General features: G+C 40.3%; 3 protein-coding genes and 3 non-coding genes across 7 annotated transcripts in view; 2 read left to right on the forward strand and 4 right to left on the reverse strand.

Annotated features, from left to right (window-relative positions):
- The window catches only part of tmf1 (TATA element modulatory factor 1), a 7,739-nt gene extending 5,100 nt beyond the window's left edge, over positions 1-2,639 (forward strand). Inside the window, exons 6-7 of the mRNA XM_010770601.1 lie at positions 1,405-1,547; positions 2,228-2,639. Coding sequence (XP_010768903.1) covers positions 1,405-1,547; positions 2,228-2,398 — 314 coding nt within the window. The 3' untranslated portion in view covers positions 2,399-2,639. The remainder of the gene's footprint in view (positions 1-1,404; positions 1,548-2,227) is intronic.
- A 637-nt stretch (positions 2,640-3,276) lies between these two features.
- LOC104944986 (TATA element modulatory factor-like) lies at positions 3,277-9,836 on the reverse strand. Its single transcript, XM_010770605.1, has 10 exons — positions 9,642-9,836; positions 8,384-8,476; positions 8,135-8,291; positions 7,863-8,055; positions 6,198-6,267; positions 6,018-6,110; positions 5,798-5,920; positions 4,737-4,895; positions 4,050-4,175; positions 3,277-3,963 (listed from the first exon to the last, which is right to left on the reverse strand). Exons 1-10 carry the CDS (start codon positions 9,834-9,836, stop codon positions 3,823-3,825), a joined length of 1,350 nt encoding a protein of 449 aa, XP_010768907.1. The 3' UTR covers positions 3,277-3,822.
- Positions 6,981-7,053, reverse strand: trnar-acg (transfer RNA arginine (anticodon ACG)). The gene has a single exon. It is a non-coding gene; the product is annotated as a tRNA-Arg (tRNA).
- Positions 9,837-10,407: 571 nt separating the features above from the next.
- eogt (EGF domain-specific O-linked N-acetylglucosamine (GlcNAc) transferase) lies at positions 10,408-17,399 on the forward strand. 2 transcript variants are annotated; one of them, XM_010770602.1, is made up of 10 exons: positions 10,423-10,494; positions 11,906-11,993; positions 12,160-12,414; positions 12,995-13,098; positions 13,326-13,434; positions 13,658-13,752; positions 13,834-13,938; positions 15,331-15,437; positions 15,665-15,768; positions 17,192-17,399. In XM_010770602.1, exons 3-10 carry the CDS (start codon positions 12,211-12,213, stop codon positions 17,306-17,308), a joined length of 945 nt encoding a protein of 314 aa, XP_010768904.1. In that variant the 5' UTR covers positions 10,423-10,494; positions 11,906-11,993; positions 12,160-12,210; the 3' UTR covers positions 17,309-17,399. The 2 variants fall into 2 exon arrangements, with proteins under 2 accessions (XP_010768905.1, XP_010768904.1); XM_010770603.1 differs by lacking the exon at positions 11,906-11,993 and having other exon boundaries at positions 10,408-10,494.
- Positions 14,245-14,316, reverse strand: trnae-cuc (transfer RNA glutamic acid (anticodon CUC)). The gene has a single exon. It is a non-coding gene; the product is annotated as a tRNA-Glu (tRNA).
- trnae-cuc (transfer RNA glutamic acid (anticodon CUC)) lies at positions 14,642-14,713 on the reverse strand. The gene has a single exon. It is a non-coding gene; the product is annotated as a tRNA-Glu (tRNA).
- Positions 17,400-18,583: the final 1,184 nt, after the last annotated feature.

Raw genomic sequence — 18,583 nt, forward strand, 5'->3', positions numbered from 1 at the left:
GGTCTTAAAATGTATGGAAAGGGTCTCAAAAAAGGTCTTAAAAGGTTTTACATTTGACATATACCCTGCTATTGTAATAAATGGAAAAGTCTAAGCATCATCGTTTTAAAGTNGAGTCACAGACTGTGGTGTTCACAGAAGCAGAGTTAGTGACAGAATCAAACAGAGAGCCACAGGACACAAAATGCTCATTAAAACAATTTAGTATGGTGGCCCTGTCCGATATAGTGCCAGATACTGTGGTAATGCACGGGGGTAGCTCATTACGGATATCACTGGTGGATATCGATTTTATGGCTTTCCAACATTTTCCAGGATTATTCAGGTCCTTTTGGTAACTGACAGATAATACTTAGACTCAGTGGCGAACTGTGTATCACAACTGGACCTTCTGTAGACACACACCCCCCCCTCTCCGCGGCATTATAATGTCCGTCTTTTCACTGAATTGTCGTCTTGAAAAGGGTACTCACAACCATTCCGCAACAACTTCATCTTCACCTGTTACACTTGTCATTTCAACGTTAAAAACAATAAAACGGCATGAATTGCTTCGTCGCATTCATCTAGATCAGTGGTTCTCAAACTTTTTTCAATCATGTACCCCCTTTGGAAAAAAAATTCAGCCAAGTACCCCCTGATCAGCGCAAATACTATTTGTTAAGGAAAAAATGCCAAAGAGGTACAGTACAGCGCTGCACCATCAGTGTCTGATTTATTAAAACAACAACCTTGTAACTGAGGAACACTTAAATGCTACATTTCAAATGTTTACAATCCATCACTAATTTCATGGCCAACCAATTTTAACATCATGTAATAACACTAAGACGACATTAGTTGCATTGAACTGATCTTTTAAAAAAGTTGTACTTACAATTTAGTGAAAAACATGGGCTTGTGCTTCACTGAGGATCTTTGTCATTCTGACATGGAGGCAACTGCAGTTATTACACTTCGCGTTTTGAAATATGTGTAACTCCGTTCATATAAAACCCACACTGTCAAACTTCTTTACTTTTCCTAAAATGTGTATATTTATCTATTATTTTTATTTTTTTTCATTAACAAAATAAATCTCACGTACCCCCTGCAGTACTCCAACGTACCCCTAGGGGTCCGTGTACCCCCATTTAGACCACAAAACAAAAAGGAAAAAACAGAAATCACTACAATTTGTCTGCGGACGATATATGCGGACGATATTTAATTGTGGACAAATCAATGTATGGGAAACACTGTTCATCATGGAAGAAGTCATGCATACACCAATCTTGAGGACGAGAGTTAGGGTGGGGAGAAAAAAAGCTGGTCAATGTATATCTTGTTACATAGTGGGTATCGTTACGACATCTGTGTTCACCTAAGTTGGCTGAGCAGGAGTTTCTTTCTTTCTCTTTTTAGGTGAGAAGTTGTCCAAGCAGCAGCTGCAGCACAGCAACATCATCAAGAAGCTGCGTGTGAAAGAGAAGGAGAGCGACACAAGGATCATAAAGCAACAGAAGAAGATCAGGGAGCAGGAGGAGGAGCTCAGGCAACTGCAGCAGGTACGATTTTAGTGCATTCAAAAAATGGGAATCTAAAAGTGAAAATGACTTTGTTGTTAAATGCCTGCTTTTCGATGCTGGCAGTACGGGCGATCTTGGCAATTGGCTTCTGTGTCATGTAGATGTGAAAGGTGGTCTTAGAGGTAACATTTCAAGTAGCTGGAGGTCGTTATCTCAAGCACATTTAGGCTAACTCCAGCTAACTTATATTCGATTGCTCCATTAAGCAGCATGTGGGTGCTCAAGAATCTAAAACCTGTTCTTCAGGCTGTCTAAATTCGTCCTGCTAGTTTTCTCACGGATGGGCATAGCAGGTTGTGGTGCTGGTTTTAACATGGGGATAGATGCAGTGAGCTCATAATGGTTGTATAAGCTTGAGTAAGAGGTGTGTCTAAAAAAAACCTACAACTTCTTATTAGGATCTCCTAGTGCTGCTGTTCTTTGCCAAATGTGACTCCTTTTTCCCTTTTATTTTCAGTAAAGCTAAAGAATAAAGTATATTTAAATGTTTTATATTTGTGCGTTATTGGTTTACCACTATTCATTACTGTTATCTTTAAATAGACATGACATGATAGTGGGTCCTCAGCTACTTTTCATGATCATACAGTGCTAGTTATGATAAACTTAAACCATTTCGAAGTCATGGCTGTGATTTTCTCCATGTTTTATGCATTAAGGTTCTAGATGGGAAGGAGGAGGTGGAGAAACAGCACAGGGAGAACATCAAGAAGCTGAACGCGGTGGTGGAGCAGCAGGAGAAGGATGTGAGCCGGCTGCAGACGGACTCTGAGGAGCTGCAGGAGAACAACCGGAGCCTGCAGGCAGCGCTGGACAACTCCTACAAGTAAACACTGACACGCCCTGATATTCATACCCAATAATAACAACAAGGACTCTGACTGTAAATCTAACCCCTGCACTCTAAATATCATTATATTATTTCATGGTTGACAGAATATACAGCGCCGACTAAGTATTTGGGAATTGAAACACTTGGTGGGACTTCTCCTTATTGGATTTGAAACTTTTGAATTTAAGGTTCAAGTGAAGGCTTCCACCTCAAATGTTAGGCTGTTTAGATCTACAATTGGTTAACAGTACTGGGATCGTTAACATTTGCATAAATAATGTTTCAGTTTGAAGGAGAGCTAAAGTAATATTTAATAAAAAACAGTTTTTTATTAAATATTACTTTAGCTCTCCTTCAAACTGAAACATTATTTATGCAAATGTTAACGATCCCAGTACTGTTAACCAATTGTAGATCTAAACNAATATTTATGCTGTTCCTTTTATTGTTTATTAATAGTTTTTAAAATATGTTTCTTTAGGGAAAAGGTGAGTGGGAAATGGAGCACACACACGTACTGTATGTATTAGCATTACATCTTCTAATGATCTTTTACTGTAAATGGTCACATCAAAAGCAAGATCAAGATTTGTGTTTATTATTATTTTATGTGATATTATGAAGGGCTCAGAAAATGCAACAAAAACAAACATCATATGATTCATATAAAAAACGTCATTCTTAATCAAATTGAATCTGCATGTTTAGTACATTAATAAATGTTGGGACAACTGTATGAAATTGTTCAAATTATATTTATTTGAAGACTTTAGTGCAGCATCGATGGTGATGTAGTGTTCTGTATGGATGCAATGAAAATGCTAACTTTTAATGGGTGAATCCAAACAATTCAAATTAAGAGTAGAAGTATTGTTCACCACCCAGATAAATGTTTATTAATTTACATATATATAAGCTGTAGAATCCAATTTTCAGGATTTCAATCGTGGACCACTCTCAGGTCTACAGCACATGTTGTGATTTGCAAGGAGTCAAGAACAATACATAAAGGTCTCTGTACAATATTTTTATATATTTCTTCAACTATTTTAAATCAAGAAATAAAGAAGGAGGAATTTTATAGTGCAAAAAACTTAAACCATCTCGTACAGTCTGTAGGAAACTGTCTATAAGCTACTATGTAAAAGGTTTAATCATGAGAAATGATTTCTAAAGATCCCAAAGACTTTAAATGGTATCCTTCATACTGGTTCTGTAATAATATATTGTATGTAATGCAAAATCCCAACACCCCCGCTTAAATATGTTCCTTTAAAATAAAATAAGAGATAAAGATAAAAGAACTTTCCTTTGACACAGTGATTAAACTTAAATTATCTGTCTTTGGGACTGCATGTGTGGCTATGTTGGTTGATTGGTTTGTTGATAGTGTCCCAGAATCGACACAAGAACAGTCAAAGTTTATTTCTGGTTCTTCAGAAGTTCGTCTATCTGGCATTTGTACATGTTCTTCACGTCTATCAGGTCCAGCCTCAGCTCCTCTGCCTCTTCGGCTTTTTCTCCGTACATCTGCAGGATGGTGTTGTGCCTCTGCTGCAGATCCTGCAAAGCACAGCCACACACACATCAGAAACACACTCTGCAAATACAGCATTCAAGAATCCTGTGTTTGCTTTTATAGCACTTACCTTGAGATGGACTTTCAACGTGGGAATCTCCTTCACCATCTCATCCATCTCATCGGTCTGATTGGTCAGTCGGACCAGCTCTTCTGCCATCACAGAACGACTCCTCTCTAGACTGGAGATCTCAATCTGAAACAGCAAGAGGACAGAGAGAAGGTAGTAAAAAACACAGATTATTTCATGTTAAAAATATACGCATCGTTAACCTTAGATAGTGAACACCACATTGCCCCTGTAGGCATGACTACGGTATTGAAGTGTATGTTATTTTGGATCAAAGTGTCAGCCTAATAAAATGTAAAAATGTTTCTTATTTTGCAAACCTGTCTATAAACCCTTGGCTGTATCTAAAGTAGATTGCCATATCTGTAAACCCACCATAAACAAATTAGACAAAGACACAGTATTTACATTTGTATTCAACGATAATCCTGTCTTTGTTCATAATTTGTTCCTTCTTTTGGAGGTATGTTTTACATTTGGTTACTGTTCCTAAATCTCTAGCAAAATAATTACTACTAATTTATGTGTTGATACTCGTCCAGATGTATCATTATTTAATTTTAAGGAAACATTGTATATTTTGGCCAGCCTTCTGTCCGCAGAAAGCTTGTGCTGGCGTTAAGCAGTACAATCAAACTAACACTAAAATACTTTACATATGTATTTAGCTCAGTTAAAAAACACTACCTGCAGCTGAGCGATCTCTCCTTCTCTGAGTTTGAGCTGAGACTGCAGGTTCTCCATGATGCTGGAGCCCCCCGACAGCCGGGCGGCCTCGTACAGGTTGGTCCCGCTCATCGACATGGACATGGTCATGTTACTAAGAGAGTGGTCTAAAAGGTCCTCCTGAGGAAGAAAGAGACAGTTTCATCCCACAGGCCATAAGACTGTTAAACACCTGAACTTTTGAAAGAACATCCATAACATTCATCTGTTCGCAACTTATATATATCAATATTCCAATTACTTGTATATGGACAACTCTGCACTATTTCCATTATATTCAATTTTATTTTATTTACTTGCACTATCATCTGTGTTATTGTGTTGCACTGTTGGAGGAGCCTGTGACCTAAGCATTTCATTGTCATAACCAGTGGTGTAGTGGGGATTTTTTTACTTGGTGGACGGGGCAGGGGTGGGGGGGTGGACGGGAGACACTATGGACGCACTCGTGAACTGTCAACGGGGGGGGGGGACCTCTGTGTCGCCTGTCAGCGCAACTTACATGAATGCCGTTTAGACAATATAATAATAAAGGGCGGTGCCGGCTGTCAGCGAACCAATTTGGCCTTTCTGCGCGACTGTCACTCAAATGCGGGACATAATCACAATTTGTGGGACGCGGGACAAATTATAAAAAAATGCTGTGTGTGCAGTCCCGCACAGTGCCTGGTCACCCTACACACACACACGCTTCAAATCAAGTTGCATAAATGCTTGAGCTACGTTTTTATTATAATTACTGTGAAATCTGCCTATTACGTTTTCGTCATATTATTACAACAAACACACACTTGCAACTGATAACACTGGCAATGATTTTAGATGTATTAGACTATTAAAAAAAGAAATCATGCTTCAAATAAGTGGGGGTGCGGCGTACCCCCGCGTCCAACGCCCACTACACCACTGGTCATAACTACACTATGTACATATGACAATAAAAGCCTTGAACTTTAACCTAAATCCAAGCTTGTGCAAACTTTTCTTCATTTCTACATTTGAACATTTGTCTCAGTGTGTACCTGGGAAAGAATAGAGGAGTGTAGAGCAGCGTTGTCCGGCACACTGATGGAGCTGGAGCGAGACAGGGAGGGTGTGGAGGACGCCGGGGGCTCTCCTACAGAGTGATTCATGGTCTTCCTCTCCTGATTGGGACATCAGTCACAAATATTAGAAAATAAAAACATCTGATTCAATTCTGATGAGATAAACCAGATTTATAATCTCGAAAAGCTCCTCCACCTTTTCCCTGAGAGCTTCATTAGCCAAGTAGCATTTCTTCTTCTCTTGCTCCACCTTCATCCTCTCCATCTCTAACTGATTGGTCAGCAGCAGCTGGTGGACGAAGCAAAAAGATGCACATGAGGAAGTTGTTTTTTTACAGAAGAGAAGAACAAGAGTTAGGGAAGACAATAATGGTACCTTTTCTTTCTTGGTTTCTTCTAGCATGCGGTTGTGCTCTCCTCGCAGATTTTCTAAATCAACATGCTCCCTATATTAAGAAAGAAAACAAGAAAATAAGTATGTAAAAGGTAGGGTAGGTAAGAATGGAGAAACCAGCTCGAGTGCGCTAGAATTTGAAAATACACAACCGGAAAAAATCTGCCCCTTCCTTCAGACTTCCTTACAGAGCCCCTCCTCCAACACACACGAACGCGCACATGACCAATGAGGGCACGAGATAAGTTTGTGCACAGATGGAAGGCTGACAGGCAGGTAGGCCATCCAGTTACTTTAGCCGGGCCGGCTCAGATGATTGGTCGTGCTTTTTACAGCGCCACGGCTTCCACAGATGACATTTTGTTTATGTATTTATTGTCAAAGCATTTATTCATTGCTATCGGGATGTTAAGAGCATTCCATGGAATAAAAAAAAAAGTGTTTCTGAAGTGAATTAACTACCCCACCTTTAATCAGTCAACAGTATCAGGGATTAGAAATGTGTAAAATACTTCTTATAACTGAATACAATCAGCATAATGGTGTGAAATCGAAACACAATTATCTATGAGCTTTCCCCCTGAAGAAGGAGCTGAAGGGTTCAACTGTGTTTTGTGTCCTATTTTCAAACTTTCTCAAAGCCCTGTGTAGGTGAGAGGCCTCAGGGGCATTCTTTTGGACCATTCAGAAATATTGTCTTCCTATGAGTCATAATGCACTGCACTGAATAATTGAAACCTTTCTGCGACAAAACCAAAAAGCATCCGAGCCAGCCAGGATTTGAACCTAGAATCTTCTGATCCGTAGTCAGACGCGTTATCCGTTGCGCCACTGGCCCAGTTGCAGCTGCTTCACATCTCACAAAATATAACCCCTTGCCTCAAAGGCCTCAACACGCATGAATGCTCGTGTCAAAGGGTAACCCTCCCCCACCCGGCCCCTGCTTCACTGACTCATAAAGCAATATGTGGTGAAACAAAAACTCTCTCTGAAGCATTAGCATTACAAGGGGAGACGTGGTGACTAGCAGTTGGATCCTTAAAATAAAAACTATGCCAGTGAGTTTCACGCATTGATGTGAGACATCCAGCAGAAGTGAGATATTTAGTGTGAAAGACATTCTAGCATAACATTCACTGCTGGGACTACTCGTGTTTTGAAATAAGGTTTAAGGAGAACAATGACCAAAATAAAACTAACTGCATCTACTGACAGTTAGCTCTGGAGCTGCTATTTGCATTATAGATTTATCTGCCATTTACTTTCTACTTTAATAAATGAAACGTTGCTGTTCTATTGTTTCTCCTTGTTTTTCAAAGTCTAAGGTAAGTCTTAGAGCACCGAGTTATCATTCAGTAAAACCTCCTCAACCATTTGAAAGCCAGACCATTGTTTAAATGGGCGCTATTATACCAGACCATTGACATGCACAAAAACCTATATAATTCTACTACAGGAAGGGAAAACCCTAAAATATCTTAAAAAGACCTCTTCAAATTAAGTCGATGAACTCAACCATAAAGAAATCAAACTATAAAGAAACACTTGATTAGACCAGTGAAATAAGAGAACAATACTAGGTGACAATGACTGGATGTACCTTGTCATTGAACTCTGTAAACTCCAGTTTAAGTTGTCATTTGTTACCTAGTGCTCTCATCCTCCAGTTTCTCTCTCTTGTTCTTCTCAGCCTCCAGCTGTGCGAGGAGCCGGGCCTTCTCCTGGCGGAACAGGGAGATCTGTGACTCCAGAGAGGCCTGCTGGGACCTGATGGACAGGAGCTCTTCACTCGCCGACCGCTCCCTCTCCACCGCAACGGCCAGCTGCGCCTGGGCATCCGCTGTGGAGAAGAAAAGGCGTTGAATCACTCACACTTATTGTTTGTTTCACACAGACAGTTAATATGTCCTTCCTCTTACCTAGCCTATCAGAGATGCTCTTCTCCAGTTTCTCCCAGGATGCAGTCTGTCCGCCTAAGGAGGCCTGCAAGTTCTCAATCTGTCGCAGAAGGGGCCGCGTTGCCGAGGTAACACTCTGGCTGAGCTCCTGGTTCCTGGTCTCTGCCTCCTGAAGCCTCTGTGGAAGATAAAGAAAATGGCATCCAATAAATACATCTATTTTGGACAGCTTATTGTGCTCATGCTTATTATATGAGCATGTTATGTTACCTGCTGCAGCTCACTGATCTCCTCCCTCAGATAGTCTTCCTTCCTTCCTTGCTGCTGCTCAGCCCTCTGCAGAGCCATCCTCAGGTCCGCCACCTGTACACAGAGTTAGATTAATAAAGGATGTCATGTTAAAACGTGCAATGTTTTTATACTTTCATGTCATGAATTTTAACTTCATTATATTTTTATTTCAAAATTCTTCTTACTGGGGTGTTTCAAAACAGGTGTACATGAAGATATATTGTACCTAATACACAAGATCATGTGCACACAGGTGGACTTTATTTACCTCGTTATATGACTCTGAAAGTCATTGTTATTGGGCTTTATTGGATGGGGGGTGAAGGGGCTTTTTAAAACAAGCTTTACTAACTTTACTCATTTGGACTATTTTGTGTTGGGCCATTACATAAAATCCAAATAAAAATCATTTGCAGGTTTTAATGCAATCAAATAAAAAAACATCAAGGGGTGCAGGGGCGCGGGAAGGGGGGGTGCTGAGGGGGCTGCAGCACCCCCATCTGTTGGCGGAGAGTTGTAACTGCAACGCCAAAAAGTTCACTAAACAAATCAATACAAAAGTTTTATTTTGAGTTACTATTTTTGAGTTAGCATTTTAGTGTAAGTCTATAAAAAGCTTCACTATATAAGAGAAAGTGATAATGCGGTGTGCTTTCTCTGTTGCTCTGCTATAGAAAAGAAGCTCGTCAGTGCAGACAAGATCAGGGATGGGAGTTTGTGAAAGCAGGGTTTAACAACTGGCGAAAGGCAGGGGAAACATTTAGGGAGCATGAGAAGTCCCATCAACACACAGGCCGTCCACAAACTGGCAGCATTAAGACGAACAGCGATGAATGCACTGCTCTCACAAGCTGTTGCTAAAGACCAAATGACTGCATTTAATATGATGTTATTATACAGGGCCGCCCCCCCCTACACGCATATCACGCAGAGCCCTCGCGGATGGGGCCTCATTTTGCGGAGGGAGCCTTTGAAGCGCAAACGCGGCGCACCTACAGTGTAGTGCTCCACTAGCACCCCCCACCGCACCCGCACGCCGCACCCCCATCTCTGACTGAATTCCTGCGTCCCTGAAGGGGTGTGAATACTTTGGCAAGGCAGTGTATGTTATAATAGCTGCACCACTCACTCACAAGAGGTGTATTGAGGCTGCACAAAAGCCTAGTCTAATGTTTACTTTAAATGAATGCTAATGATCCTCTATAGCAGACAAATGTACATCCCAAGCCCGTGTTACCTGATTGGCCAGAGCCTCCTGTTGCATCCTGCCCTCCTCCTGGTTCTTCTCCAGGGCCAGGCTCAGCAGATCCTTGGCCTGTGTTTCTCTGCTGAGAGCCGCTTCCTGAGCCTCACTGGCTCTGCTGACCCCCGCCTTGTGAAGCTCTGCCAGCTCCCTGACAACAGAGACGTACAGGTAGACCATCAGCTTCATGACCTCACTACAGTGCCGTCCCTATTTATAAAAAATAACTCGCATTCGTACTTCAGCCCCCTGGATTTGAAACAATGATGATGGGGTATACCTGTCTTATTCTATTTTGACGCTCTTGGCTCTTAAATGAATGTTTTTAAACATAATTGTAATGCACTATATCTTAATGCTTTTATTTATTTATTGTCAAGCACTTTGAATTACCTCATATTGAAATGTGCTGCATAAATAACCTTGCNTAATAAACAATAAAAGGAACAGCATAAATATTACATTAAAATAAATGTACCTTTATATAAGATTAAAACATATATCTTGATTTGGATATGATCATTTACAGTAAACAAGTCTTTAAACATTAAAATAAATGTACATTTATATAACATTAAAAAATATATCTTGATTTGGATATGATCATTTACAGTAAAAAAGTCTTTAAACATTAAAATAAATGTACATTTATATAAGATTAAAACATATATCTTGATTTGGATATGATCATTTACAGTAAAAAAGTCTATAAGAAAGGAAGTGCGGTAGACAGCGCCCCCCTGTGGCCGTCACTGCGCACTACAGATCGGCATGAGGTTTCCGGTGTTATGGCGACCACCGGCAACATCTTCGCTTCTGTTTCGAAAACAACCGGCTTTGCTTTCAGGTAAACCCCTTCTCACTCAAACTCAACCAAACATTATTTGAAAGACCATTGTTATGCACATTTGTGTCCGTCTCAAGTGTTTTGCACCGTGGAAAGGCTGTATATGTTCCTTCTCTGTTGTTTTACTGTTACTGTTACAGCTTGAATTAACGTGAAGGGGTCTTTGTGAACGGTACATGTTAGCCGCCACATGTACATTTCAGACATTAGCCTCAAATTAAGTATTTTCACATTCAACCACATGAAAGGGTAAAAAGTGCGTTATTATCTCCTTATTATCCTACTTCATGCATGCCTATCAAGTCACTGAGCATGTCTTGGCGGGTTGCAAATCTTAACGCTATCTTAACGCTTGGTTAACTAATGGACTAAAAGCCAAGAGTTTGGGAGTTATGTTGTTTGTAATGAGCTGTCCAAAATGAACTGTGCTTCTTCTCTGTGAACCTACGTGCGACAGAAACAAACAACCCTAGGGATGAAGTTGACTAGGGCTTGTAAAAAAAAAGAAAGACCTGCTTTGTATCACCGTTTTTTAAGCATACAGTCTATGGTTTTAACATGTAGCTTGCTGTTGACATGTCTCAGATATAACTGTTGTTTTTTAATGCAGCACGGGAGTTTTAATCATCCCGTTACATCACGTCACGCCCAAAGCAAAGAGTGTTTACTGTTATTTTTGACCAAGTAACTCCTTGAAAAGTAACATCAGAGGTGGAAGAAGTACTCAGATCTTTTACTTAAGTAAAAGTAGAAGTACCAGAGTATATAAATACTCTGTTATAAGTAAAATCCCTGCATTCAAAATGTTACTGAAGTACAAGTACACAACCAATAGCATATTTTTTTTTAATGTTACTCCAGTTGTAACTAAAGTCTTATTTAATCATAATCTGCAAAGTAACTAAAGAGTAAAAGTACACTATTTACCTCTGACTTGTAGTGTAGTAGAAGTACAAAGTAGCAAACATTTGAAATACTCAGGTCCCTCAAATGTGTGCTTGAGTAAAATGTACTTAGTTACTTTACAGTACACCACTGCTAATAGACAGAACTATTGTTTTTTAATGCAGCACAGGAGTTTCAATAATCTCATTACATCCTGTCACGCCCATGGCAAAGAGTTTACTTTAACCAAGTAGCTCCACCTAATAAATGACAGGTGATAACTCTTAACAACCTATTGGTGCCAAACTCATTAGAATTGTGTTACAAGCAACATAAATCCTTCCCAGGTCATTAAGTTGTGGAAAGAGAGCCATTGTTATACAGCACTTTTGGTATCTGCAACAACAGCAGCCACATAATATTACTTTTTTTTTGTGTAAAGAATGTCTGTGGCTTTGGGCTGTGGTAGCACATGCATACTGGAGACATGACAAATGCATCATGTAAATATGACTGTCTGTTACAGTACTTCATAGGTGAGGTTGTAACCAGCCAGCAGTTTTTAGTCACCCCTCCATCTCCGTTATGATCGCTCAGACAACAGTAGGAAACAGGTCAGTAATACTTCCTGCAACAGGACCTTTCCTTATGAGGCGCTCAGACCCGCCTGAGGCTACGCTCCCACACACTTTGCTTCTTGTGCCCACATACTTGTAAACTGTGGCTTTCCACCACGATTACAGAGTCTGCGTCTCCTCTTCTTTTTCCTTCCTTCCTCAGAGGGCTGTGAAGAGAACGGCGGCTGTCTCACATGTCTGTGTATTCCTGACTATGCTGCTCTTGGTAGCGCTGGGCATAGTTTTTTCGTCCACTGTGGTCACCGCTGAGAGAGCTGAGAGCATCAACGACAATCCACTATCACCGCTGCTTAACTACAGCAGCATCTCCCTGCCGCCAGAGCACCTACCCTACTACTTCTACAACAACAAGAGGGTCGCCAAGCAATGCCGCCTGGACCCTCTCTGCCCTTTTAAAGTAAGATATGCACTCTGTCAACTCTTTACTGTTCAAATATTTCCTATGCGTAGGGAGCATGTTAGGTAGGTTCGTTGTGAGGAAGAGCTCTCACAAAGCTCTTGACTAATGACATGAAACGTGTTGTAAAATTGTATTTCTGTTAGTGTTGTGTGTTATTTAGTTGCAGCGCATTGTTTCATGGACTTCACTCAGTTGCATTTTTTAATCATGCTATCTCAGTTCAATGCAATGTGGCTAAATGTCGATGTGACACCGATGCTCCACACAGAGCGATTTAGAAAGGTTAAGAAACATGGCTGTGGCATTTACCACAAAGATACATATTTTTTTCAAACATCAGCAATATTTTTAATCGATAACTCTTAGTTCTCATTTTACTTAAAAAAAAAGCAGCGCATTTTCTCCTACCCCGACTAGAGCAATGCATAAAGGGGGTTTACTTTACTTTAACTAGTGACTTATTTTGCAATTCCAGTAGTTTAGTTAGATCAATAGATGACGTTTTTTTTTTTTAAGTTTGGGTGGTTTTAGAAAGGGTAAATCTTGATGCTGAACTTGTTCTCACTTGTTTTTACAGCAGGATGCACTGCAGGATCTGTCTGCCTGTTGGGGATACGAGAAGAATTGTGATCCAGGGAAGCGCTTCAGCTATCCAGTCTGTACCAAAGCAGACTCTGCATGGTATTGTTCCTCACATTATATAGTTAAACCCTTTATGTTATCAGAAGTATTATGCACTTTACATAATTTACTTTCCACATGTTTTAATCAGCTGTCTATGATGTGTCAGATGCTCAGTATCTCAAGTATATATCTTTATTGAATTAACTGTCCCAACATGTTTTTTCCAAAGTAGAAGTGTATCATTCAAAGCATGCATATTTGAACCACTGTGCTTGTTTTGTCAGGGCCCGTTCACTGGAGGCCGCCCAGGAGCTTTTCTGGAAGCAGGCAGATTTTGGCTACGTCAAGGAGCGCCTCTCTGAGCTCGAAACACTCTGCAAGGCCACCAAGCCAGTAAGTACGTTCATTTCCTTAGTTCCCACGGGCCTGCTGAGTCCACAGGAAGAAACAACAGGTAGAAATACACAGTGTTGAACAAAAGGGTCCACAGACAATAGACCTGAACATAAGTTGCTGTTCAAAGGCTTTAGTGTAGAGAGAGCATAGAATAGAGACTCACAATCTAAGCGGTAATAGCATTAAGTATGACATATTTCTACTCTTATTATTTTCCCAGGGGGACTCCTCTCTAAGATGTAGTAGCCAAACTCGCTTCTGTAAGGCAACAAACCTTTATCTGGACCTGCGTGAGCCGCGCAGAGGTCATGAGAGGTCAGTATTGCTCAAATGTAACCAAAAATGAACACTGACAGATTATGGCTGTCTAAAAACTCATCTATGTTTATGTTGCAGATACAAGGAGGACTTCATCCAGCAAGGAGAGATTGGTGGTCGATGCAGGCTCAACAAGCCGGCACTCGCTGCACAGGGAGAGCACAAGAGCCCCTTGCAATCGTGGTGAGTCAGGACACACACTCAATGTTTGGAAAAAAACAATTATTTTTTCATTTTGACCATGAGGCTAAAAAGACTTTCCCTAGCTGGGACTCGAAGCTAGGAAGCGGTGATGAGAGCACTGAATCCTAACCACTAGTCCAGGGGTAGCCAACACGGTGCACGCGGGGCATGTTCTAAAAATAGCACTAGTCCACCAGACACCTGTGGTGGAACAGTTTCAGGAAAGACTTGACGGTGAGAGTGCCAAATCCTCTTCATCTTTCTACTGTTTTATGACTGTTAGTTAGTGGCCAGGCTAAAACTGTGTTCCCTGACCGGGAATCGAACCCGGGCCGCGGCGGTGAGAGCGCCGAATCCTAACCACTAGACCACCAGGGACCTGATGATCTGTTTGGAGCTCGTGATTTCCAACATGCATTGAGACGTTGTTGGTTTGACATTTGTTCATTTAAAGTAGCTTGCCTCTGATTGGCAGATTGAAACAAGTTATATGATGTGATTTGCCAATTAAAACAAGTCATTTGATTGGTCCAATAAAACAAGAAATTTGATGGCTAATTTAATGTTCTCTTCTTTCTAATGGTGGGAGCGACAAATCCTAATCCCATATTTATTTTTTTATGCTTGATTGCTTTTTTCTTACATCATGACATTAGTTTATCCACTTTTTGCTGTTGACTTTTAGTTGACGGCCTAAATGTAGTTCCCTGACCGGGAATCGAACCCGGGCCGCGGCGGTGAGAGCGCCGAATCCTAACCACTAGACCACCAGGGACCTGGTTCAACACTTTTGAACTCAGGTTATCTCGAACTGTAAAGCATGTACTCAATAAGCTAACTTCAATTCATTTGAAGGGCCTTCTGTCAGCAAGATCATTTATTATATACTTAAACTATTATCCGTCAACATAAGGCCTAACAAACTAGCCCTCTCTAGCTGATGACCAGGAAAAGCCAGTCTGTTGAGGGTGGGCCAGCTCGATGGATAACTCGTCTGACTACAGATCAGAGGTTCTAGGTTGCTCTTCTGTCTCACTTGTGTCACTTTTTCCTCCCACTGCAGAGACATTTATAGAAAGAACACTGTGAGCAGAGAGCTCTAGCTCATAGTGCACCTAAAATAGCAGTACAGAACATCATATTCTAATGATCAGACAAGTTCTATGTTACCATTGATTATTCATACGAACCAGTTTGAATATGTTGAGAATGTTCTTTCCGTGACATTTGTTGAAATGTTATCTTTCACAGGCACTTACAGAGAAAGTCTCAATGGGATGTTGCGCTAAAGACATGGGCATACCATTGAAACAGGATCATACGTATCAAAGCGTCTCAAAGAAGGCACATTCCTGTTCTTTGGTTGCAAATATTTCTTTCTTGCTGTTTTAGGTATGCTGAGCTGCAGACATACACAGAGCTGGACTTTGATCCCATAGAGGATGGACACTGTGACATCGTCATTGAGAAGCCCACTGTTTTCATGAAACTAGATGCTGGTAGGTAATCCATTTAAAGTTCTGCAACCTAAACAAGTAGGTCAAACCTTTAGTTATAATGCAACTTAAAGATAAACAATACTTTTGCTCTTGCATCCAATAAATAATAAAAAAAAACGTTCTTGAAACCTTGTTGTAATGTTGCAGAAATAAAATGAATCCTGAGTGTTATTGTTTGAGTCAAACAGAGTTATCACAAGAATGATATGTGTGTGTTTTCCTAACAGGGGTGAACATGTACCATCACTTCTGTGACTTTGTCAACCTCTACATCTCCCAGCACATCAACAACTCCTTCAGCTCCGATATCAACATCGTCATGTGGGACACGGTGGGTACCTGCTTTCTCCCACGACCGTTTGTAACAAGGGATGTTGTCATCTAGATATTTCTTTAGTTAGTTGTTTCTATTTAAGGTGAACCAGCACAGACTGCTCATTCGTGTGAACATGCCTGTTATCACCACTGAAAATGACCAAAATAACTTTCATTTGGAAATAAACAACAACTTGTGATTCTATGGACTGATATTGCCATTGCGATATAATTCGAAATATGACAGGAAACATCACATTCTATAAAAAAATATATATTTGAATGATCAAGTGCCAAGAAAGGACTTTTGAATGAAGTCTGTAGAAAACAGTGTATTGGACAGGCAACTCCACAATACTTAACTTAAATATTTCCCCTTTACGAGATATTGCGCTAACTATGATTTGGATATTGCACTAAATTGCGATATCAACGACATTTCGATTAATTGTGCAGCCATACTTTGTGTTACCTAAACAGACATAGTGGGTCTCAAAGATACAACACAAGATTGCAAAATGGAAATGCAGACGGTTATTTTGATTATCTAGTCACATGCAGCGGCATATTTTAGTTTTTTACTGAAAGAACCCGTTCCAGAAATGAAAAAAACAGAGACATACAATCATTTTAAAGGTGGGGTAGGTAATTTTGGAGAAACCAGCTCGAGTGCGCTAGATTTTGAAAATACACAACCGGAACAAATCTGCCACTTCCTTACAGAGCCCCTCCTCCAACACACACGAACGCGCACATGACCAATGAGGGCACGAGATAAGTTTGTGCACAGATGGAAGGCTGACAGGCAGGTAGGCCATCCAGTTACTTTAGCCGGGCCGGCTCAGATGATTGGTCGTGCTTTTTACAGCGCTACGGCTTCCACAGATGACATGTTTTTATGGATTTGTTGTCAAAGCACTTAAGATATTCATTGCTATCAGGATGTTAAGAGCATTCCATGGAATATAACAAAAAGTGTATCTCGAGCCGGTTTCTCAAACGTTTTAAGTAAATGTCTGAAAATTGAGATTGGAATCGAGAACTAAAACCCAGCCAGAAAGACAAACATGAATTTCTATTGAAGTCACAGTTTTTGTTTAACAAGTCAGTGGCATATGTGGCAATGAAGACATCAAGGGGAAACAGGAGTTGAAAAACAGACAAACTTATCCGGCCCATTGTTCCCCCGACTGTGCACAGAGGGAGAGAGGAAAAGGGAAAGAGAGAAGCCTGCCGGGGAGGAGGAAAGCAGTGACCTTCCAAACAGTGGCAGGCTGTCACACAGCAGATTTGATATAAAACCACAGATTCAGAAAAAATGCAACCAGCTGAGTTTGTAAACAGATGACTGAGTCTGGCACTGCTATAGGCTGTCATGGATTTTATTGTTGTGTTTTTGATTTCAGATCTGTTCTGTTCTTTTACGTCTTTTTTCACAGAGCGTTTATGGTTATGGAGATCTGTTCGCTGCAACATGGAGGGCCTTCTCAGAGTACGACATCATCCACCTGAAGACCTACGACTCGAAGAGAGTAAGTGTGATGTCACCTCTGTGATCCTTGTGCGCTCCTTCTTTGTATAGGTCTTGGCCTTTGGTCCACATCTTTTTTGTGCTTAACACTAGACCCGCCAGAGGTCGCTGTATACCTAAAACCGCCAACGGGTCAAATTGACCCGCTATTGATTTTCAAGGTACAATGTTCTTTTATTTATCATACAGAACAGTGAGTTTTGATCGCACAGGGATGAAACTTATGCCAATAGAATCTGTGGACTTAGTTTGTGCAGATAGCATGAATTATTATTAATTATTAATTACCAGTGCTGATTTAAACGCTTGGTGTTAGACTTGTGTTTTGTTTAGGTACACATCTCTCTCTCTCTCTCTCTCTCTCTATCTATCTATAACTATCTATCAATCTATCTATAGCTATCTATCTGTCTATCTCTCTATCTCTCTCTATCTATCTATCTATCCATCTATCAATCTATCTCTCTCTCAATCTATCTCTCTATCTATAAGGAACCGCAGTAGACAGAAGGCGTTGCTATAGCAACACGTCATGTTTACGCTGCATTTTCTATGAGGTAAATATTACCCGCTGGCGGATATACTGTAGGTATAAATGGCAATTTCTTTGGTGATTTTTTCAATCTGACTTCATATTGACAATTTTTAACAACAGAGGGTGCTACATAACACACTTTCAGGAAAAGTCACGGACTGGGAAACTTGAATATTTTATTGAAAAAAAGTTACATACAATTAAAAGAAAAACAGCTGCGGGTAAAATTGACCCGTTGGCGGTTCTAGTGTTAAAAGTTCATAACTGGCTTCAATGACCCATAAGACTCTCATTGGCCGCCATGTTAAAAGCTGATCAAATCCTCTTACAGTTTTTCTCAATCGCTAAACCCACTATTTAGAATCAAAATTCCTTTCATCAAACCAACAGCACAGCCATCGAAACAGAAAACCATTTCTCTACAACAGTATACCATTTCTCATTGATATCACACAAAATGCAGATGCTAAGCAGTGTTTTGCAAAACAGATCACACAATTCTCTAACTGAAGTTACAATTCTCTACACAAAGATCAAAAATCTGTTGTGTAACTCATGTCTACAAAACAACAAATAATCTTCTCACAGTGGATAACACTTCCTCATAAACTTAGACCATAGCTACACTAATTGACACTTGATGTGCAAAATATTAACACTTGTTATCAGTCAATCACCCCATTGAAAAAGGTAACTCCATGGAATGTACTGTATACCTTACAGTAATGATGTTACATTGAAAACATTTACATGATAGAATTTGCA

The sequence above is a fragment of the Notothenia coriiceps genome, unplaced genomic scaffold, assembly GCF_000735185.1.
Source record: "Notothenia coriiceps isolate Sejong01 unplaced genomic scaffold, NC01 NC01_scaffold00008978, whole genome shotgun sequence".
Taxonomy (NCBI): Eukaryota; Metazoa; Chordata; class Actinopteri; order Perciformes; family Nototheniidae; genus Notothenia; species Notothenia coriiceps.